This window comes from Buteo buteo, chromosome 1, assembly GCF_964188355.1.
Source record: "Buteo buteo chromosome 1, bButBut1.hap1.1, whole genome shotgun sequence".
Taxonomy (NCBI): Eukaryota; Metazoa; Chordata; class Aves; order Accipitriformes; family Accipitridae; genus Buteo; species Buteo buteo.
In genome coordinates this window covers 9,699,256-9,723,064 of record NC_134171.1, presented here as the reverse complement: position 1 = coordinate 9,723,064, position 23,809 = coordinate 9,699,256, and the positions used below count along the sequence as shown (strand labels likewise).

Below are 23,809 nucleotides of genomic sequence, written 5' to 3'. Positions count from 1 at the left end.
CCTGGTACAGATCTCATTGTTATAATGGGTCTATAAAAAACTGCTGCCATTTCTAGGATGTGTCCAGATTGTACATAAACCATCCAGATAATATGGCTGCTACATTAGTGGTGGGAACCACGTCGTCTTACTAGCAGAATTTAACCTCTTTTCTTCTGGTTTTCTCGTCAACTAAGGAACTTTTTACACCATCTGGTTGGTGTGAAGTGGTTTATTGCAATTCAAGTGAATTGCAATAAACATACCTTTGCACTGCTTAAGCAAGGTAATGTCGTAAGAGTCTGACTTGCTTTTTGTGAGCTGACAGCCACCATGATTTAGGCATCTGCTCCCCCCCAGCTATGACTGCCTCCCTGAGGACGCTCGCTGTGGTGGTCAGGTGAATGGTGTTGCCTCAGTCAGTGCAAGGCTGAGTCTCAGCTCAAACCCCCTTTTACCTGTAATTTAACCCGAGGTTTCCAACAGAGGAGGAAAGTATATGGTGGTATTTGTGTCTTAAATTGCTGTAATAAGTTTTTTTGTGGAGCTTGTTTAGCAAAGTCTATAAAGAACTGGACCCACAGAACTGAAAATTTAATCCTATGCTTTTGTTGAAATGTCCCATGTTTCTGAGTCTGATGAATCCATGGAATTAAAGAAATTAGAAGGTTTAAAGATTAGTGCTGAAATGCTAGTCTTTCCTTACTTTTTCCCCACCTTTTGGCAGTCTGCAAATGTCCAGACCTGTGGCTTGTCCTGTACTACATGCTGCAATAGCTACTATAAATGCCAATGCACTGAACTCCTGTCTTTTCAGTGCCCACAGCAGCTCGCCCGTTTATGCACTCCCAACAACAGCGTATTCCCACCTAGACTGCTGGTTTGGAAAGGAGAGGTATATTAAGCAGATGAAGCTTGGAAGTTAATCTGCTCAGGAAGTTATATTCCAGGTGTCAGAGATGTACATATCCTCGTGCTCTGGACAGAGCTTTTATTCAGCAATGAAAAATGGACTAAAATACAGTCTTGACTAAATTGTAATGTCCTTTTTCCTGCTGAAATTGGCTTTGAACTGCGGAGCCTAAGTGCAGTCTTGGGTCTGGGCTCCAGAAAGCCATGTGCTTCCTGGCCAGTCAAACAGCCAGCAGAAAGCAGATGGGCGAGAAACCAAGTGCATGCATTTTTTCCAGTTGAATTTGTTCATCCCTCTCTCCAAACATAAGTCCGTTATGTGTTGGCGTCTAATGGACTATGTGAAAGGTGGTTTATGTTCTCAGCATCTGCTAATTGACCTCGCCAATTGTTATCCCCTGTGGTGGAAAGAGTGGGCTGGTCTTGTACAAAATGGAAATAGATGGGCCAGACTTCCAGGTACTTTCAGGACTGTACAGACAACAGTTAGGTGCTGATTCCCTGCAAACAGGGAAAGAGATGCCTGGTGGTGACTGATCTCTTGATTGGAGGAGAAAAAGATTTGTTGAATTAGGTATTTAAAAAAAAAAAAAGTTTTCTTTTTAAGCTTGCTTAGCTACATCTGGGCAAGTGAGCTGGAACTTGATTTTTTTTTTTAAAGGTATTTAGGCAGCTAATGGGCTTTAAGAAGCTGGCCTCTGAAGTGAGTCATACGTAACGCCATGGGAATCCTTGGCTGAATCCAAACCAGTCAAGTCTGTGGAAGCCCACAGATGAAAACTAGGTGTACAGAAGTGGTACCTGCCATGGTTTGAAGAGGTGGCAAATGCACCTGAAAGCCAGCAATGTGGCTCCAGCTGTTCAAGGCAAGGTTGCCTCTGCACTCAGGATTCACACCAAATCTGCAGGAGGCTGGATTATTTTCTCCCAAGTATGTCATGAGCACAAAATTTCCATGACCCAGTGTCCCTGGTTGGAGTAGACACTAAGGGATCAACCTCAGCTGGAGGAGGTGGCTATATTCTGTGGGTTGATTGTCCTGTGTCTTCCTCTCCCTGCCTCCATGCTGTATTGGCATCTGTAGCTTTATTTTCAGTGCTCCTTTCCATGGACTGCTTACCCTGTTTGAGTATTGGATATACTGTGGCCTGGTCCCAAATTCAAAATGTCTCTCTCTGGATGGAACAATGTGTACTTTCCTGTTACAGCTCATGCTGCTTTCCCCTCGTGGTCTCTGTCAGCGGACACTTGTACTTAGATGTACTACAGAGAATTCCTTTGCAGGTCAAGTAATTTTTAATCTGTTTTTTTTCCCCTTGGTACACAGGGTGGTTTAGCATGTGGCAGGCTGTGGGCCCGATTCTGCACCCCACTCGGGATATCAGTAGGAGCTGTGCATCCCTGCCTGCAAGCTGAACCCCACATCACAATCCAGGCAGCTAGAGAGGATGCAGTTAAGGTTCCGGAAACTGTACTGAGCATGAACATTTAGCCAGCAGATCATAAATGTGAAAAAGCATAATGCTGTTCCTTCACAGCAGTTTAATTTGGGCCTTTTTTGAAACAAACAAACAACCCCCCCTCCAAAACCCAGACTCAAACCAAAATAAACCCAAACAAAAACTCCATGTATGTGATCCAGTTAAGATGGACTTTTCTTGTCCTAAAGAACTGTGCAATTCACCAGAATGGATAAGATATTCCTTACCCCCCTGCTCGCTGCCCTCCCCCCCCCTGCCCCGGCATTTTTGGAAAGAGACAGTTGTTTTGGGACTTCATAGAGTGCTGTGTTTTGAGATGGAAACTGAAACACATATACTGAGCTACGTACACATCCTGCTAGAATAGAGCAGTGACAGGACTTGTCAAAGGATGTCAAGTGGCTAATATTATTGTTTAATTCCAGTTTATGTTAGGCAAATTTTTTTCTACACAAATTATCATAGAATCATAAAATAGTTTGGGTTGGAAGGGATAGTATAACTAATTGTGTAGTCCGTGGAGATTGGCATAGCTGACACAGAAGAGGTGTGGGCTTGGATGTTATATACACGAGGTCATCTGTTGCAATGCTTCTAACTTGAAAACTAGTAACTAGTTGCAGGCTACATGCCCTACATTAAGAAAGCCTCTATTAGATTCTACCTTATAGTAAGAAAGCAGAAGATTCAGGGAACAGTCAACGACTACATGTGAACATGGTAAAACATCTCTAAAGGTTGGAGAACTACTTGTGAGTCCTCTCCTCCCAACTGCCACCTTGGGATTAATGCCTAACAAATTTGTCTGCTTTTCTTTCATTGATGTTTCAATTTAGGTAACTAAGTGAAGATACAAGGTGCTAAATAAGGGGCCTGCCTGGCATGTAATTGCTGCCACAACTCAGCAGCTTCTATTGAAGTTAGGAGTACCATCAGTGTTTGCAAATACCGGCTGCGCAGACGCTCTATGTGTTACATACCACATTAGCTGGTATTTACAAAACATAAAGGTAGCAAACCCTATAATTCCCCCAAGAAAGCTGACTTAATCCCGATGGGTAAGTGCTGTTGTGTTGACTGCTGAAATGAACAGCATGGGTGGAGCAAATAATTTCTGCTAGGGAAATTTGGGAGCTTGTTGTGTGTGTTTGCCTAGAAGCAGTTGCTGGGTCTACATGCTAACAGGTATTTGAAATAGACTGTCAGGTGTCTTGGTTCCCACTGCCCGACTTTACATACTCACATGGCAAGTGGGTCCAAACTTCTGGCTCTTCCTTCCATTCCCAGATAACCTCAGGACACTGCACTTAAGAAATCTGGGCTGAGTTTTGTGGGGAAGAAAGAAGAAGGAGGAAAGGGGGAAAGAGGTTTGAAAAGCTGTTCCATACCGTATCATCCCAAAATGGATCATTTTCAGATTCTGCTCGACTGCACCATCTGGCACAGAGACAACCAGCTTTGTACTGTTCAATGGAAAGGGAAATAGGACGGAAATTAAATTATAAACAAGGCACTATCTGTGCTGTGGCAGGCTAAATCTAAACTTTGAGGCAGGACTGTCAGATATCTGCAGCTCTCCACTGTCCCATGATGCCAGATTTTGTCACTGTTTGGGGAGGGAAATATTACATAAGTGTTGCTCAGTTTTTAATTTATATGAAAGTAAGAGTACCCATTGTAGCCTTGGAAGAGACCATCTTTAATTACAGTCAGTGCATTTAATCCTTCCCCTAAATTTGTTTATATATACACCTCACTCTGTCTTTTCTATCCACCTTTAATTACAGGGTTTCAATGATGGGGTTGGAGACGTACAGCAAGACGTTTGGGGACGTATATTCTTAATTACTTCAGGGTGATGTCTTTTCTTCTTTTCCTTTGGTGTTCTCACTTGGGGTCTGAACCAGCCTTTGTTTGGCTGGAACAGGCACCCTGGTGTCATCCCAGGGCACCCCAGCTGTCTCATTGGAGGACATCTCAAGTATCTACAGCAGTAAAAGACAGCAACACCCACCAACTCCTTTCCCCCAAAAGCCAATTAACTTCATTCGTGCATGCTCAAGCTGCCACCATTAGCTACTCCCTCTGAGATGGCCACAAAGCTTTGGTAGGTACAGGTGCTAAGGAAGTATTAGCAAAAGCAAAAATTGAAGTAAGACATAGCACTGAAAATCCCATTCTGATACTTAATTTCACAGTCAGAGCTTAAAGCTTCCTACCTCTGAGAATGAGAAAGTGATTGTTTAGGTGCTGGATTGGAGATAGAGTTGCCTTAACTCTGATTAGGTACAGAACTGTGGCGTGAATTGCTATTGTTTCTTTTGGTACCTCGTGCACATGGGTCCCTACAGCATTTGTCAGGCTAGTTAAATTGGACGCTTGGTATTTACTTGGCATTTGGATATAGAGGTACAATAGACAATAAAACCACAGTCACAGGTATCCAGTACTGCAGATATTAATGCCTCATACTCTTCATTTAACTTGATGCGAGAAAAGGCTGCTTAATTCCGTCTGTCTGCCACCCCAAGGCCTCGCGCTCAGTGTGTGACGGCAATGCATGTTTCTAATTTAGCTAAAATAATTCAGCTTGACTTGCCTCTCCTTTAATTTGGCATCATACAGTGGTGTAAAAAAAACCCCAAAACTTGAACACATTTCTCCCCTCATTTGACTATGTATAAAATAAGTAGGTCTATAGGGAGGTTTAAAATTAGGCAGAAGAAGCTCACTAGGCCTCATAGTGTGCTCTCTTCACTTAGTGCTGTGCTACAGCTCAACTTCTCTAGGCTTCTCTAAGCATTGTAGTCTCCCCCCACTTTTTTTTTTTTTTCAAGATCCTTCCTGTTGGCAGCTGTCCTGAGACACGATGTTCTTGCTTAGCATTTTGATGTGGGGAAACAGTCTGATAATTAAAGCCGGTTTCAAGCCATGAGCTGATTTGTAAGCAGTGACTTGCTTTGGGGTGTTGTCAGTTGATAAACGTGTAGCTTGTGTGCGCAGAGACACACTGCACCTTGTGCCTTAAGCGCCACGTGAGAGGGACATACACACTCCTGGGAGCCACTTGTGGGGGAGACTGACTGCATCCTCTCCAACCACCTTTTGGTGAATGGTTAATTTGTGGAAAGTTATCATGCTGTTCACCTCTGTGTGTAAACCCAATGCAAACCTGTTGTTGTTATGCAGCTTTTCCTTGTTTAAATAAATGCAGTTCTCTTTGACCTATGCTTTACAGTCCTCAACAAATTGCTTGCAAGAGTACCATGAAAGGTGGCGAATGAAAACACACCTGCTGCAGAACTGCAGACCGATGCTGTGGGTTTGGATTTGCTGTGCAAATTCACTTTGTGGTGTTCCACTGCCGGCAAGGACCAAAGCATTACCGCACTCATGTAAATGGTGGCGAGTCCTAATCGACTCTTGGGGTTTCTATGGGGAGCATGTGTAAGTACCTGTGTACCCCAGTGTAACTTCAAGTGGGAATTAAAACTGCTTGATACTGGAATGGCATGATCTTGCAATGGCACTTCCCTTATCTAATTGGGTCTGACACTATTCAGAGGTAACAGACAAAATCTTAAGTCTCCCTGCAGTGTAATCTAAGAAACTTGAGTGCCAGTAAGACAGATGGGTTTGAGAGGTCTAATTTAGGAGGACTACTAAGTTGCAATGTGTGCATTTTAATGTGTGAAACAAATGGGTAGAAGGCTGGATGAATGAAGTATCAAATAAGTTTATTAAAGGCATGGCTGATTATTTTTTTATGGACTCCGTTTTCAAGTGTGTAGAATGGTATTTCCATCACTCGTGTATTTCCCCACAAGACACTGTTGTTCATCTGCCTGTATTAGGTAGGTACTATGTGATGCTGAGCTGGTGGTACTAGGTGATACCTCTCTTGCTATTGCTTAAAATTATTTGAGAAGTATATGTTAAAAGGCAATCGGTAGATAACAGGGCTAAAAATAGAAGACACTTGAAACAGAAATTCCTTTTCTATAGGTGTAAGAATTGTATTTGTCTGACTTTGAAGGTTTAAGATATAGAAAACTGCTCCTCATAGATAAGCACAACCTGAAGGATGAAATGCTAAAACACACAACGGAATCTCCTTTGTTTTTTTTGCAGAGGAAAAGAAAGCCATGCAAGGGCAAAAACATACTGCAGGGGATTTCAGCTGTTTCCATAATGTTTGATTTCTGTTGCCTTAGATTCTTGCAAAGTCAGAGATTTTATTGCCGCTGGTCAAAGGATGGAAAATCCTATACATTTAAATTTGAGATGATCACCATCCAGGGAAGACAAGTGGTATCCAGCTTGTGATGGTTTTGGGAATCCCTGTATAGCTTGTAAATTCCTATTGACGTTTCCTGTGAAGCACATCTCAAATTTCTGCATGTTGCTGTTACTTACCGCTGAGACCTGAGACAATGAAGGGCTGTTAAACCTTTGACAGCTGCTCTTCAAATAAGAGCAGCTTAAGACAGTGGGATGGCTGAAGCCTGGGGAAAGCTGTGAGATCAAGCCTGGCTGCAGGGAGGAGCCTGGAAAAAAACAGGGAGAGGAGATGAGGGTGGTCAGATGCCAATCCTGTAGCTCTTCATACTGTGGAGCCTGAAGCTACGGTTCCCCAGCAGTTAAAACCAATACCAGTCAGAGCTGCTGGTGTCCCGCCTGCCCCGGAGTCCTTGCTCATTGTGGTCCTGCCTGTGCCTTGCCTTGCACAAGTGCTCCTCTGAGTGCCTGCCACAAGCTCGTGAAGGAAAAGGAGAGGTTGGAAGCCGACCACTGTATTTGGTTTTGTCGTCTTGCTGGGTTGGTCTGCAGGCAGTTTAGGCACGTGGAAGAGCCTGCGGTGGGGTGGCACTGGTGGGGAGAGGCCTGTGTCACACCTCGCACACCTCTCTTGACAGCTCGTGCTCGCTCTCTGAGGCAGGAGGAGAACTTGAGTGGAAGAAGGTCGAGGAACAATACAGCAACAGGCACTACCTGTGCCACAGGGCTTTTATTTCTTCTGCTGGCCAAAGTCAAATGTGACTCTGGCACCCTAATCAGTCTGTCTGTCTGCTTTGGCTGTCAGATGTGCCCCTGAAGGGACAGCACTTGGGCAGTCTGGCCAGCCACCAGCTGCTGGGGCTCCAGTCAGGTCTCTCACACTGCTGTTGTCCAGGTTGCTTTACAGGGTCATTCCAGCCCAAAGCGAGCCTCAGGAGTTGCTGTCATTTGCCTGTCTTAGCTGCTGCCCCTGGCTTATGGCAGTATATGGGCCACCACAGCTCACCCTCTGGTGGGAACCAGAATGCGAGGAGCATTAAAGTTGGCTTGTAGGCATTTTGAGAGATGAAGAAATGTTGATGTAGCCCAGTACTCATAATTTAGGACAGGCAGCTGTCATTGCACTCTGCAGGGAGCTACTGGAGGGATGGGGAAAGGAGAGAGGGGGGAAGAGGGCAACATGGGCAGCAAAGTCTGCCAGGCATCCCCTCTCTTGGGAGTCAGCAGCTTCCCTCTCGCATACCAGCCGATATTCACCTGTCCCAGCTTGTGTCCCAGCTAGCTTTCTGCACACTGCTGCCAAGAGGCTTAGCTAACCAAAAATGCATAATTTGTGGCACTGCAGATACTTCCCTTAACTTAGGTTTGCTGAAGGATGTCAGAATAAGTTCTGGTTTCATGCATATGTTCTAAAACGTGAACAAGCTGCAACTTTTGGAGGGTAAAAAGGCAAAGTGTGCAGTCTTGGCTCAGCAAGTGGGCTGAAGTGGCGCTGAGTGAAAGTAAGTAAAATGCACAGTCAGTGCTGCAGTGTACGTTTATATATAGTGAAATGGAGAACTTAGATATTTTTCAGAGTGATAAAATGCACAAAACATTGAAATGGTAAGCTGTATGACAGGCAGCAGAGGTTTTCTTCTGTCTTCCTTAGCGTTAGGAAGAGCAGCATTTCTGAGCTGTATTCACATGAAAACTTGCAGATGACTAAGTTCATAGCAGCACTGACTCTTTGAAAGCTAGTGGTGGTTAAGATGCACTTGCAGCCATTGCCTTCGTAGGCAGTTGATGTCTTGTGTTTGGATACTTCAGAGGTACCCAAAGACCACCAGCTACCTGGCTGCTAAAGCTATCTGGCTGGTTTCAATTTAGCAAGACAGATGCACAAAAATATTCAGCACACTGAAAATGCATATAGAGGATGAAACTCTTAGTTAACACTAAAGTAAATAAAGCGGGCGGTTGCACTGATTGTAGGGCTGTTGCATTTAATTCACTAACAATCACTGCAATTAAGCACTCGCAGCTTTTTCTGCCTGTTAGTTGCCCCAGTGCCTTCCCGGGCTTTGCTGCTGAATTTAGTTGCAGAGGCCTCTATAAGGTATTAGACACAGGCAAAACATGCCATGTGGAACAAACCTTGGATGAATCTTCACCTGCAGCACAAACTTCAGGATTTTGTTCTTAATATGGGGAAAAAAGGCATCTATTGCAGAACACTGCTGTTTGGCTCATCTTTTCTTGGATAATAAAAAGCCAAGAGGTTTGCTGTAAGGGTGCTACTGAATTTTCTGGTTTTGACTCTGAGGCACTCAGCTGTGAGCAAGCATTTCACACATCTCATAGCAATCAGCACACTGGGTGCCTTGCTATGGTACAGTGCTTTAATACTAAGAGGTTTTCTTTCCTTTTCACTAAAGCAAATTTGTTGCGTAGTTGAAATAGATTGTGCAGCGCAAGTATGAGCTAGAGCCTCTTTTGGAAAAAAAATGTATTTGAGGTATCCTTTGTAGAGTAGAAAGTATTGAAAGTGTTTCTGACTGAGATAAATATGGAAGAGACAGGATTTTATACTTCAGTGGAGCGTTGTTATCTTCCATTGTATTTAAAGTTTTGCTGAAGATATGCTAAATTCTGTCTGGACCATTAATAAATAGGTTTCTTTAGAACCATTTTTATATGATTGAATTTCTATGATTTCTTAAGATTGAAGTTTATATATAATCTCTTTAAATGCCTTTGTAAACAAATATGTTTTAATTAGTACAGAATCATCGTTGGTAGCTTATAAAAAGTATTGTAGAGCTGTAAATATATAATTCCTGACACTTACTTTAAGAAAAGTGTTAGCTTAAGGAGGAGTGAGGCAAGTATGCTTGAGTAGCAACTGCTACTAAGCAGAGTTGGGTATGTAATTATGTGTCTACCTACATTATATGTATGGCCATGATATCCAGGAATATACAAAATAATATGAACACATTTAATTTTCAGTACCATTAAAGCCATTTGCAGCAAAATTCTGTCATTGCTCAAGAGTGTGACTGCACAAAATAAAAAGAGCTGAAGCCCTTAAAAGATCTTGACTTGCTGTGTCAAGCTCTAGTAAGAAAGGGATGATATTGGAGTCAGAAGGCAGGCAGAGTTTCTCTCTCTGATTTTACCTTGCTGGCGGGTGAATCCTGAAGTCGCAATGGGGAAGTTTTTACTGCTGATCTGCATTTCTTAAAAACTTTGAAATAATGATAAGTTTATGAATAATGATGCTGTCTGTGTTCATCATGACCAGTGCATGTCACAAAGGATCCTGAGCTTCTGTGTTTGCTGACTCTCTCTAAAACTTGAGTGCTCCCTGTACACAGGTATTTGCATTTCATAAATAAAACTGTGAAGAGTCTTCCTGTAAAAACATGAGCGTCTTACAATGGCAGTTAGCTCACTTCTGTATTTTATGCTGAATTTCATGCCTGGTAGGGAGATAAAATCACCTTTCTTTAGGGAGAAAACAAAACTATTAGTTCACCGGAGGCGTCTCTGACCCAGAGTTGTGGGCTCAACCCAGACTGCTTTGGTTCACTATGTACCTGGAGAACATTTGACTCCAGAAGTGAATTCTTGGTGCAGAGATTCTTCTCTGACTTTATCCGATGTGTGTTATTAAGCTAGATTACATAGTCATTATGCAACAATGAAAAATTCAGTAACTGCTCTATATTTAAACCTTTGTGTATTAACTTCATTGCACAGCACCATGGCCAGGATAGGTTTGAATGTGGAAAAAAATGTGAAACATGAGAGAAGGAATCTGAAATGCTTCGGTAACTCTGTCCAATTTGTAATAATATGTTTTCTTCTAGATTCATTTCAAATAGGTTTATATTCTTGGAAGTGGGGGTTTTGTTTGTATTAAATTTGTACTGGATTTGCCTTGTGATAGGGTCTGAGGCTGTCTGGTTTTTGGACTGAAATGGTTAATGTACAGAAATGACGAATTTTTAATTTTTGCATCTATTTCAGTTATATCTGTTGTTCTCACTAGTGCAGCTTGTAATGATTGCATTTTCAATGTCATTTGAGTGTTTGATCTATAGTGTCCTTTTCTTTTCAGAACATCACCAAACAAGTATATTTAGCAGTTGATTCGAGAGTATGTCAACCTCCTGTACACAGAGCTAGTTTACTAGGCTAAATTTGGGACATCTGAAATACAGACACATGTTCAGCCACGCAAGCATTTTTAGCGTTGAAGGATCTTGCAGAAAGCACAGTTAAGGCCTTCTTGTGAGGCAAGCATTGTTTTGGGCCCATACGTGCTTTGGTGATGCACTATGGTGTGAGAGGTACGGAGGGCTGTGGGTGTTGAAGCCAAGTTCTGCTGGAGCCAGCATGAAGGGAAATTCAGAGCATGCGGTATGGGAACATGGACATTTAGTGGCTTTTTGCCCATTTCTTAGCCTTCCAGATCCTTGCCATCCATCAGCTGGAGATGCTGCAGCTCTAAGGTGCCTCCCAGTGTGGCCAAGATAGCTCCATGTCTTGACTGGGCAATCTGCTGGTAGGAGGGAGTGGGTGTGGACCAGACAGAGCTGTTCGGGGACTTCCCACAGGATGACAAACTTTTCTGATAGAGTTGCTCCTTCCCTTCTACAGCCAGCTTTGGGTCAACAAAGAATGGGTACATGTGAGCGAGAGTCATTCTTGTAATTTGGGGAGGCTGTGGACTGAGACCTTGAGGATGTGCAAGGTGAACGCTGTCATGAATTTGACTTCTCCCTAGTGAGTTTTATGCTCTTGCCCACAATTGCTGAGAAACAGATGAGCATGGCCCCTTTGACACTTCCTGCAAGTGGTCTCTGGCAGTCAGCAGCATGATGTCAACAGTGGGAGCTGTTGTTTTTGTCTTCAGGTGCAGCTTCAAGAAAATGCCTACCCCATGCTACCTACCATAAATGCATGGAAGGCCGTTGGCAGCTTTGTCTGCATGGGTTGCCCAACCAGCGTGGCAGGATTGACAAGCACACATTTCACACAAACAGGACACTGTCACCCTGCATCATGAGCGTCCATGGCCATTTAATTTTGCCAAGGCCTGGCTAAGGCATGCCCTGCTGAGGACTAAGCAGCTTGTTTTGGATGTGCACTTTGCCTTTCTAGCTGGCTTTGTGCAGATCAGTGGCCTCCAAATAAAGTCTCTAGTTGTATACTTGAATGGTTTAGGAAACACACCTTTGCTGCTGTCAAAAAACTGCAACTACTGCCTGAACAACTGTCTGCTGTCTGACTAGCTGCAGGCCATTTCTGTCTGCTGTGCTGGACCTAAAAAAGCCCTGGAGAGCCCCTGTGGAAAAACCACAGGTGGGTCAGGTCACTCCACAAACCTACCAGTACCCTATCAATCAGACTGGCACAGGTTTAAGTCGCACAGTTGGGGGTGTTTTGCTATTAAATGAATGGGAACAATCCTGTGAGTTGAATGCTACAGCGTTACAAGCAATCTTTGATTTATACGTTCATAGAAATGTTGATTGGAGGGACCTCCGAATGTCAGTGGCTTTGTCTGGGTAAATATTGAAAAACCTCTAAGGACCGGACTTCTACAGCCTTTCTGGGCAACCTCTTCTGGTTGTGCACCACTGCCCTAGTAAAAAATTTGTTTTGTAATGTCCATCCTGAACCTCCCAATTCACAGCCATTGCCTCTTGTTATATTATTTGGCCTTACTGAGAAGTGTTTTGTTCCCATTGCAACTATCCATCAAGTAGTTGTAGGAATATCTTGGAATTGTTGCAGTTTCCTTGGAATGAAGATTATCTGTGTGAACAATAAGCTTTTTTGTTTCTTTTTTTTTTTCTCTGCATCTTAGTATTCCATTTCTTGGTGTTATAAAATGGATTTGCATCTGGGATTTCATAGATATGGGGAAGCTTACTGGCCATTATTTAATAGACTCATTTAACACAATTTCGAAATTGGTTAGGGTGAAAGCTCTTAATTTACTTTTGCATGGCAGCCTTTTCTGGAGAAGTGGTGAACCATAGCTCCTCTGGCCAGCATTGCTCCTGCCTTTTCATAGCCGAGCACTGGAGCAAACTGGAGTCTCTGAGGACTAGAGTCAGTGAGTGGTCTTCAAATGACTTCTGGTGGATGTCCTTGTACTACAGGGAAATTGTAAACAACACTGATTTGCTGCTTTGTCCCTCCAAGTTGTGGGGCTCCAGGGTTGATTTTGTTAGCGGTTCTGGAATACCTGCCAATATTGCAAATCATGGCTTCCATGGATTCAAAACCAGTTCAAGGCAATTCTAGCTGGTAGCTGTTGCATTAGTTGTCAGCAAGTTGCTTTTTCCTTTATGTGAACGTGATGAACCACCCAACTGCTCATGGACATGGCCACTGCTGTGGAACACTGACCAAGACTGTGGGCTTGGTAATTCATGTTTATTAAGCATTAGAAGAGCTATAATGCAGATTATAGGACCGTGTTGTGAGCTCGCTTACGGAGAAACACTGAAGTCTTGAACATCTGAAACCCCTTTATTATCTGGCATAAAGGAAAATGTGGTAAATCAGAGACCGGTCACCCATGTACCTCTCTCCATGCATGGGGCTGTACCCAAAACGGAGAGCTGCAGGCTTGAAGATTCAGATTTTGGATAGTTTTTTTTTAGATCCTTACCTTCCCTGATAAATTCAGTACCAGTGACGAGGGCGATATTTCTGTGCATCCGCATGAGGTGAGAAAAGTGCCCGCTTCTGTAGGCACTGGTGTCCTGGCCTGACATCATGCTTTGTGTGGGCGAAGGTGTAACAGTCGGGTTTCGAAGCTGGAGCAGAGCATAACTACCCAACTTCAACCACATTTCATACACAGAGATCGTTACTCTGTTGCTCTGAGACCAGGCTGCTTTTTTTTTTTTTTTTTTTTTTCTTCTTTTATAGGTGGAATTTAAGGCATGAGCTGCAAAACACAAGGCAGCTCTGGCTGCGATTACCTCTGTAAGTGCCTTTCCCTCCTCCGGCGGTCACAGTCAGCCGAGGAACAGCGAAAGCTGTCAGATCCCTGCAGAAAAAGGGAGAAATTAGTGCTGGCAGAGTCTGTACGCGACAATTTATCTGCTGTGAAGTTTGAGTCCCTTGTTCCTGCTGGTGTGATCTGTTAACATAACATGCCTGAAATGTTTTCTTACATTCTTACAGTTTTTTCTAAGATGCACAAAATGAAAAACATGGGGATATTTACTCCAGTACCACAGGAATTGTGGTGGGATGGTTTTCTTTTTTTTACGTTCACAATCTATGCCATCGATTATGCTGTTGTGTTATAATATATGAATTAGCCATATAAACATGCCTGCATTTATGTAAAGAACTATGTAAAGCTTATGCTTTAAAATCTTTAATGGATTCATAGGTGCTGAGTAATTAAATGAAAGAAAAAGTCCCTTTTTTAAAAAAAAAAGGTGAAGTTAGAGCAGGTCTTTTAACAAATCTGTTTATTACATTTAGTGATATCAATTGATAGTGCTGAGAATGCCTTAAAGCATTTTTTTTAATATTTAGCTCTTTAATTCTTCTCATTGGTCAGTTAAAATACTCTTCTTAGCTTCAGTCCCGTGTCCTTTGTGACACTTCTGTAATGTCCTGCTTTACCTGGTTGGCAGGTAACATAAAAAAATTAGTGCTTTAAAAAGACACACAGCTGTGCCCTCTGGATCTTGGTAATCGTCCATTTAACTCGCCAGTTAATGGTAAGGAAGTGCACTAAATTCTTACTTTCTCCCTGTTGTAAGCAGACTTTCTTCAAATAGTAATAACGGCAGATAAGTTGAGTATGTAGTCTGGTTTCATTAACATTTTCCAGGATTAATATTAAGCAGATCTCAGATCAACAGTGCTGTATATTCCTTATCAGACTTTTAATTACTCTTAAGTATATTGATTGTTCCATTTCAATGTATTTAACTCTTTATTTACTACTTGGATACTATTCTTTGTCCTCTTTCTTGCTATATCCTCCTTTATCTTCAGTCCCAACTTTCTTGTCAGCTGTCTAAATACAGTTGCATCCAAGTTGTGCTGAGTGACGCAGATGATTGCATGTGTGTTTAGAGGCCATTTAAAAACCCAAAAGATTATTTTAGTTTAGTCCCTGAAGAAAGTTTTTTTATTTAAAACACAAAACCAGCTAGGTAGTTGTTAGAGGTTACAGACACAGAAATAAAAATTTCCTTGATTAGGATTTTCTGTATAAATACCAGTAGTCCCTAATTCTGGTATTTCACTGTTTTAAAGATCAATGTCCCAGTTGAAGTTAGCAGCCACAGGGGCACTCTGTGATCTGATGGGGCTACTTTTGTGAATACTTACCCTAGTCTTTGTTGCTGTTGTTTAAATAAAAGCATTTAGATGGTTAAGTTTAGAGCCTTGTGTTTAAAAACAAACCCCAGGCCAAAACAAAAAATCTGTCATCAGTTTTCTCTTGAGAATCACGTTTTCACCAACATTCCTTTTTCCCTAAGTGCCTTGAAGAAAGGATTAACAATTTTATAGAAATGCTCTTTGATTTCCTACCTAATACATTGCTGATTTAGAGGCAGCCAGAACTAAATGTGTGAGTGTGTAGTCATTACTGTATTCTATTTTAATTAGATTTTATTTTGCTTTGGGTTTTTTCCCCATTAATTCTCAGGTTGTTTTCACATTACACTAATCATTCCAATTACACTTGTGTAATTTGTCATTTGGTGGATATTAAATCCTCTTCAGCTGCTTTTCAAAAACTGATGCTGAATTCTGGTTTTGAACTGATCGTTCAAAAGAAAGTTCATTCTTGACCAGAAGCATTACATTTCCTGCAAAGTTTGTTTCCTTCATGCAGCATCGAACAGATTTGAAAAAGATGATTATTCATCTCACACTTCTGATCCGCTTCACTTATTATTACTGCTTTGTGCGGGATGTCGGCATGCTCCAGGTCATCGCTTTGTTCTATCTGTAACAGGCTGGCAGAAAGGAAAATATTAGAGATGTTGCTCATGTCAGTGCTTCTGCATCCATTTGTGTCTCATTGCAAAACTGTATGGATTCCTGTTGAAGAATTGTGCATTAAAACCAGGAGAGATTTTCTTCTGGATTTAACTGTAGAAACACTCACACACTGTTCTTTGGTTTGCCACTGCCTTGTTTTGGATAGTTGAAGTAACTGTTTCATGGACTATTGTATTGCCAGCTTCTTTCTCAAAGACAGACAAAGTTTGGAAACCAAGTATCTGTAGAAATACCACTTTGTTTATCCTCTTTTTACTGATAGATTTAATGTCATTAGTACAGGAGAGATTGTTGAGAGCAGCAGTAGTGATACTTGCAAAGGCGTAGCAGAGAAGGCAGGACCCAATATGGCTGGAAGTATTTTCTCTTGTGTGTTTATAGTAAAGGTTGTCCTGGCTGTACAGTGAGAGGAGGAATGTCTCCTTCTCGGAGGGACTGTGGGTCAGTAGATGGCAGGAGAAGCGGCATCAGGACCTCCTGGTTACACTATATTGATAAACCACGGCTGGAAGCAGCTCTGAGCTGTGCAGAGCTGCATGGGTGCTCTTGCCTTGTGTAGCAGGAGTGTGTCCTATCCTATCAGGCAGGGCTAATGGGGGAGAGGGGAATCTGCTCTCTCCCACAGCTCCACCTCTGCCTGCAAAAATCACTGGGTTGGAGTGAAGTCCCAGTTTTTTCTTCCTTATCCAGCCATAGTTTCAGTGTGCAGCCATGCCTGTATTTCTCAGATCTCTGAGCGTACCCCCCCCTTCATTAAGATGGGACTACCCAGACTGAGCAAACTGCTTTGAAATATAGGTATGAAACTAATATCTGAATGTGCCAAGCAGTGTTACTGCATTTCAAGTGACCTTTCAGTCTGAAACTTTGCCAAAGGGAGGGGAAAGGAAGCCACCGTTGAATCGAGTTCTGCACAGAGATCCTGCAAACAGATGGTGTTTGCATATAGGATATGCTGTTCGGGTGCAACTTTACTACAGAGCTCTTCACTTTTAATAATTTCAGGCGGGCTAAACTCCGGCTATATTTGGAACAGCTAAAACAGCTTGTGCCTCTCGGGCCGGACAGCACCAGACACACCACTCTAAGTCTGTTGAAAAGAGCTAAGATGCATATCAAGGTAAAAAAATTCATCCATATTTTTATTTTTTTTAAAGCAGAATCTTCCAGAATGTTTATCCATAGAGAGGAAACTAATTTTCACACAAAATCCATATCCGTATGTCTGATCTTCTGGATATATTGGCCTTTATTAGTTGCAAGGATTTCAGTCACAGTATCAAGGTTTTGTGTTTTGCAATTTACCCTGCAGTCTCAGATATATGAAACGGTGATTTTGTGATTTCTGCTTAGTTACTAATGGTTTACATTGTATTTAAAAAAGCCCCAAACATAAATGTATGTATCAAAGCTGTTCTTTGATTAATATATATATTTTTTAAGGACTGAGCAAAGCAGCATTGTACTGCATTGATTTTGATGTAAAAAGCCAGATGCCTTCTTGATCAAAAAAACTAATGGAGTCAAAGGGCTTCCAGCTACTAGTAAGCCTTATCCCCATCCCACATCTTGATGACCAGATCCTGGAGCATTTGACAATCATTTAAAAGAAACCAAAAATGAAATGCAATCTCCTGTGAGTTGCCGCTCTTCTTGCATGTTTCATGGGTGTAACAAATTTAAAACAAAAACCAACCCAAAATCTCACCTGTGATCCAGCAGCAGTGCAGGTTATACTTTTGCACAGGTAATTCAAAGGGAATTATTCTTCAGGCCTCCTCTCTCCAAAGACACTTTTACTCCCATTTTCACTGTTGTAGGTTTCAGGGAAATGGTGTTATATGCAGAAATATGACAAACAGGTATTCAATTGTAAAAGTTAAAGAACAGGCTTCTGCTGCTGTGTCCAGGACTGTAATTACTCATCTGGCATTTTTTCAGTGTTATAGGGAAACAGGTCAAGAAAAGTGTCAGGAGAGGTTGAACACTGCCAGCAATCTTGGAATATTTTGGAGAACAGCCTGCTGTTTTACACCATTAAGATTCACTGCAGTTGCAGAAATCAGTGTAATTCATATGAAGAATTAAAGATTAATTTAAGCAAAACCATTCTTGTGAACAAGTTTACTGAGCTACTTCCTCAGCTCTTACAAGCACATTTACTCCAGCCGGGCAACCCCTGTTTTTACCATTTGAGATTTTGGCCTCTTGTGTATAATTCAGGCTAACATGCGTGAAAGGCACTGCATGTGGTTTTTGTCTTTGGTTGCCCCCTTATCATGGGCTTATGCATACAAATTGAAAAACTGTTTCTACAAGTGGCAAGTGTGAGAGATTAGCCATGTAGTTACCATTTCAGCTGCTGATAAAAAAAATGAGGAACAGATTCTTTCCCAAGTCCATCGTGCATGGTACCAAGTACTCATTTTCTGAAAACTGAAACTGAAGTTTAACTGTCTTTTTAAGATTTTAACTGAACCTACCCTAACTGGGTTGCCACTTAATTGCTCCCCTTCGTCAGGGCAGCTACCTCCCTGCTGCACTGCCAGAGCATGCCAATGCCTGTCTGCCATTTCTAATACAGTCATTAGTTTTGAACTTCACACACACACACACACACACACACACTATTGAAACTTGCCTTGAAAGATTGGGTGGTTTTGAGTCTCCTGGATATGAATCACTGAGTTCATGCCTAAAATAGTTGTTAAGAGTTTAGGATTGCAGCCAGGAAAATACAGGAAAAGGAAATCTGATCAATTGGGCACATTTGGTTTGTTGTGTACATGGATGTACCAATCCCTTTTCTTATTATAACATTGTGTATCCACGTATGATGCATATCTACGTAGAGTATTGCCTGGGAGGGAGCTTAACACGAGGCTGCAGAAGTTAGATTTCATTCAGCCAGGAAACTGCCCAATTCAATAGTGTGAATTATTTTTTCAGAGATAAATACTTTTGCTTTCAGGCTTGCATTGGAACAGCAAAAGCTCTGAAATCATTTTGCTTGTGGTTTGCTGTGCACTGTCCCACCCTGCTCTCCTCAGCAAACGAAACATAGGTTCATTCAGATGGTAGGGAGGAGTTGTCAGCAGCTGTATTCACTCCCTGCACATCTCCTAAATCTCAGTGGTCATGTAAACACAGCTCACAGAGAAATTTGGCCTTTCTTATCAGTGCTTTTACTGCTACAACCTGTAATTTACTTCATCAGTTAGATCATTTTTTTAAATAATATAAGATGTTTTGATTTGTGTGTCCTTCCTGCTTTTGATCCCATCATACTTGTTACGCTTTCTTCCCTAATTATACAGTCAGTTCTTTCAAATGGCTATCAGTGATTTGGAAAAGGGTTCAGTTGAAATCTTAAAACATATTATTTCTGTTACTGCATTTGGACCAACAGTGCTGCACATTTTACCAGGTGTGAAGTATTATTTTTATTCCCCAAACTAATACCTTCTTTTATTCAAGCAGAGGGGAGATTTTAGGTAGATGTGTGGAAGAATCCTTTCACAGGCTGTTTGCTGAGAAGTTTTGGATTAATACCACTGATTTTGTAGGAGGTTATCACAGAATTATCCTATTTGCTCTGCAGAAGTTCAAGGGAAAAAAAAAGCAAGAATAAAGAAAATTGTTAGTAAATTCCTCCTACTATATATAATTAATACTGCTTATTGTTAATGAAGCTTTTTAAATGGTCAAAATTTCCATGGCCTGCGGTAGCATTCAGGAGGCTCGCAGTGGTTCCTTTATGGTGATAAGTCTCTTATTTCACCTAAAGAGGCATTACGTTCTGACTGAAACCTGAGCTGCGCTCTAGTTATCAAAGATGATGCCAGTTTTGCCTGACAAAATGATTTAAATGTTCCCCACAACCAAGGCAACAATAATTTGATCTTAGCTGAGGAACGTCTGCTAGTGGCAGAAGAGTCTCTGAGGGATTTCCAACTCCATATCCATGTATCTTATTGTGAAACAAATTCAGCTCTGGCCTAGCCTGCTTAAATTGTACTGACCTCTGTAGAATGGTAACAAATATTAAAATTTTAAATTTAACTTTAAATTAACTATACTATTTAAATTGCTTTAAAATTACTGTTTAGGAGAAGATCTAAAGTTACTTATATTTTAACATGAGTAAAAACTGTCAGTTTACTATCTTTCTCTCCGTTTAAGAAATTGGAAGAACAGGACCGAAAAGCTCTAAATATTAAAGAACAATTACAGCGGGAACACCGCTACCTCAAACGCAGATTGGAGCAGCTATCCGTGCAGGGCATGGAGCGTATCCGCACTGACAGTATGGGATCAACAATATCCACTGACTCTGAACAAGGTAATTGAACGAGGGCTTCCCAAAGGGAGTTGGAGGAGCAGGAAGGAAAAGGGAAGTAGGGAAGCAAGAAAACATTATTTAGAACTAAAATCAAGCTTTCAACAAAACCCAGACAAAACTGTTCCATTATGCGATTTGCAGAAGACAAAACTACTGCATCTTTTTTACATTATTTGAAAAACATTCTTTTTTTTCTAATCAGTTTTGAAGCTATTAATACTGTGTGTATTTTTAAAGCTATTTATACTGCATGTGTTTTTGCCAGTTTTTTAAACAATTAGCATCTAATGTTCTGAATTTTTAGTGTAATTATTGGTAAGGCTGGCATAATATTTTCTTCTTGGAAAAAAAGATCTTATTGGTCTTAATTCATTTGTGTGAATAAATTAATTCCACATCATTTATTGTGAAATTTTAAAATATTTTCTGTGTAACGATCACCAAGTGTTCTCTACATTTGGTTCTCATTTAAGACAGAGCTCTTCAAGCTGCCTGTCACCATTTCTTATTTTCTCATTTGAAGTTTTTCTGTGCCTGAACACTTGCACAGGCTGACTTTTTCAGTGCGTATGGGAGATGAGTTGTCGGTCACGGTGCAGTTACCGGTGGACAGATGGCTACACCACGGTCGCTACTAGCCGACACCTGTATAGGTTGGAATTACCATGAACGGTGCTGCAGTATTATGGCCTTTGAGGGTTGGGTTTTTTTTAAAATCAGTGTCTATGCACAGGTTGGAACAGTTCTGGGACAGCATTTGGTATTGATGTCATGCAGTATATTTATGCGGATGAGGACAGAAGGGATTTTAATTCTCAGGTGGACAAGATGATCCTTTCCTCAGGAATTACTGTTCCAGTTCTTTGTTTTTAATTACAGAAAATGAAGTCTGATTCAGGTTTCACCTGAATGTTGGTTGACACTGGCCCATGATTACTTGCTACAACCGCTGCCTTTCTGAAAATGTGCCTTCTTGTGTTTTCTTTAGAAGTAGACATTGAAGGAATGGAGTTTACTCCAGGTGAAATGGACAGTATTGGAAGTGCCAGTGATGCTGAAGACCACTACAGTTTGCAAAGCGGTTCGAGTGACGGAGGTTACACACATTCCCGCAGACTGAATGCCAGGCTCTCATAGTGCCTGAGTTACCCGTTCAACTCAGGACCATCTGACTGAAGCACTTATATATGAATATTCCAGAGGTGTCAACTGCCACTCTTCCGGGAAACCCCAACCACAGTACTCTGACATGGAGGTTTCTTACCCACGGTTCCCTGCACTGTAACCACAATATTAGATATTGTAAATCATGGGTTTGCTGCAGAGAACTGTGGTTAGGTACAGTTGTGACTTAAAGCTAGCTTGATGTAGCCATACTGCAAATTAAAGAAAATAAATAATGTCATTCCATTCAAGAAGTATTAAATTCAAACTGTTGGAAGCATGGCGTAAGGGAGTTTGACAGTTATTTTGATTTTGCAGAAACCATTTTCAAACATGGAGGAATAAATGGAATCTACAATGTGTTAGTGATTCAGAGATACAAAAGCCTAAAACTACTTTTTGTGGTATTTTTTCATGAAAAAAAAACCCAAAACATTTTGAACGCTGTGTAGCGGGCTCTGTAGAGTAAATTCTTTCAGCAGTCTTTGTTTGGGTGAAGCAGGCAGGTAAATCTTCAAATCTCAGATGATCTTTAGAAAAGGTCATATTTAAAAGTCACTACTGTACTTCAAAACGGGGGAAAAGCCAGCTCTAATAATGACTTCATGTGGGATGATCTCAACTTTCTTTTGCTTTTTTGTATTCAATATCCAACCAGCAGCAAATCATTCTATCCGTGTTAATGGGAGTAGTAGAAAGCAACACTGCAATTTTAACCTGTTATCGTGGAATGGATGACATTTGAAGCATTTCAGTGGTTTTTTGGGTTGTTTTTTTCATTTCTTTGTCTGAAGAATACAGAACACAAGTGATCCAGTTTGTGATAGTTAATCTTTCCTTGCAAGGAAATGAAATCTCTGTTTGCTTGTATTTTTTTTCTTTTCTTCTATTTACACATGTCAATACATTTTTTTATGGAAGGCATGGCTTAAAATTACAGTATTCAGCTAGAAGATAATTAATTTTTTTTTTCTTTTGCACACTATAATTGCATTTTCTATTCTTAAAAAAAGTGCAAAAAAATTAAAATGTATGCTGTAAAACAGCAAAGTTTATTTAGTACTCATCAAGCTGTTCAGAACATATTTACCCAAATTGTAGCAATACTATGAAGGTGTATTTTAATACAACTTCTGCTTAGTGAAGTCATTAGAGCTTGGCTTGCCGGGTAAGAAAAAAATGGACCAGTCTTTGCATTATCTGTTTAAAGAAGGTCTTTTAAAAAAAAAGAAGAAAAAAAAAAAGAAAAAAAGAAAAAAAAAAGAAAAAAGCTATAAACACTTTTAGGGAAGTGATTTTAGCAAGTGTAGTCTATATTTCCTGTAAGAGATTTTGTATTATATTTTCCTAAATGTTCTCATTTACTTGTATAGGGAGGGGAATGGTACAGACCCAGACCAGAGTCTCAGGGACTCTTCACCTTTGTCATATTGTGCCTTGGTGACCATTTATGTATGCCTCTCCTTTTCATTGTTTAAAGGACAACTAAGCTTTGTTTCAAGACCCTCTGTTTGAATGGTCAGTTGTCCACCTTCTTATGGATGAAGCAGAGAGGTGTATTTATATCTTCACCCTCTCACAACTGATTCAGTGTGGCTTTAAGTAAAATCATAAAATTAGGTTTTGGTGCGAGGGTTAATTTGTCTTTGTATAAGCCCTCCCTTGGATTCTTCAGCACCCGAATCTATATTTTGTTAGCTTATAAAGTCAGGGTCTCTGTGAGACCAGTGCTCAGTGGCTAGGGAAACACAAACGTACTGTGTAAGGCTATGGGATGTCCAAGTGTGGTGCCATTTTTAGCATTCAGATACAAGACCTCATGACAGACTGACCATAATGATCAAAAACAAAGATTCAGTTGTTCTTTCAACATCTGACATACGTGTCCTCCCTTTGGCTTTTACAACACGGAGTAGAAATACGAATACATTTTGTGGCAGCTTACAGATCCTTGTTTGCACTCTCGCTTACTGCTTGGAACTTGCCAACAAGGAAAACATATATGTTTAATTTACATAACCTAATGGATGGCCACCCCTACTTTGGCTCTGGGGGGGGGGCCTAAGGTTATAAACTCTGGCAGCTGAATAAGAAAACAATTAACCTTTTCTGTGATGCAGGTTTTGGTATTACGTTCTATACACCTTGCATATTACTAAAATCCTCATTGTTGGGGAAAGCACACAGCAATATACTCATTGTGTGTAGCTGACAAGCAGCAGAAATTACTAGCTCCTTTGGTGCATATGTAACTAATTTCCAAATCATGGAAAAAAAAAAAAAAAGAGTTTACTTTAACACACGACTGTTAACAGGAAAAAAAAAAAGGCTAGTATATTGTTGCTGTTCATTTATTATATAATGAACACATTCATGAATTGTAAAGTGTTTCCTTTCATGACAAGCAGCTCTTGCACAGAACCTCCTAATGAAAAGAGATTTGAAACTTAAAGAAGGAAAACCAAGATTTTAAATTGAACCTTATTGTACCTTAGGTCGACCTGAAATTTTCCTTTTAAAGATGAATGTGCTAACTTAATGAGTTCTTCCACGCTGGGTATCCATGGCTTTGTAGATCTTATATTTTCAATAAAAATTACTCGAATAA

At 40.9% G+C, this 23,809-nt stretch overlaps 1 protein-coding gene across 3 annotated transcripts in view; it reads left to right on the top strand.

The window, feature by feature from the left end:
- The window catches only part of MXD4 (MAX dimerization protein 4), a 39,843-nt gene extending 16,034 nt beyond the window's left edge, over nt 1–23,809 (top strand). For all 3 annotated transcript variants that reach the window (XM_075019277.1, XM_075019107.1, XM_075019193.1), the window contains exons 4-6: nt 16,701–16,815; nt 19,878–20,037; nt 21,026–23,809. In XM_075019277.1, the coding sequence (XP_074875378.1) occupies nt 16,701–16,815; nt 19,878–20,037; nt 21,026–21,174 (424 nt within the window). In that variant the 3' untranslated portion in view covers nt 21,175–23,809. The remainder of the gene's footprint in view (nt 1–16,700; nt 16,816–19,877; nt 20,038–21,025) is intronic.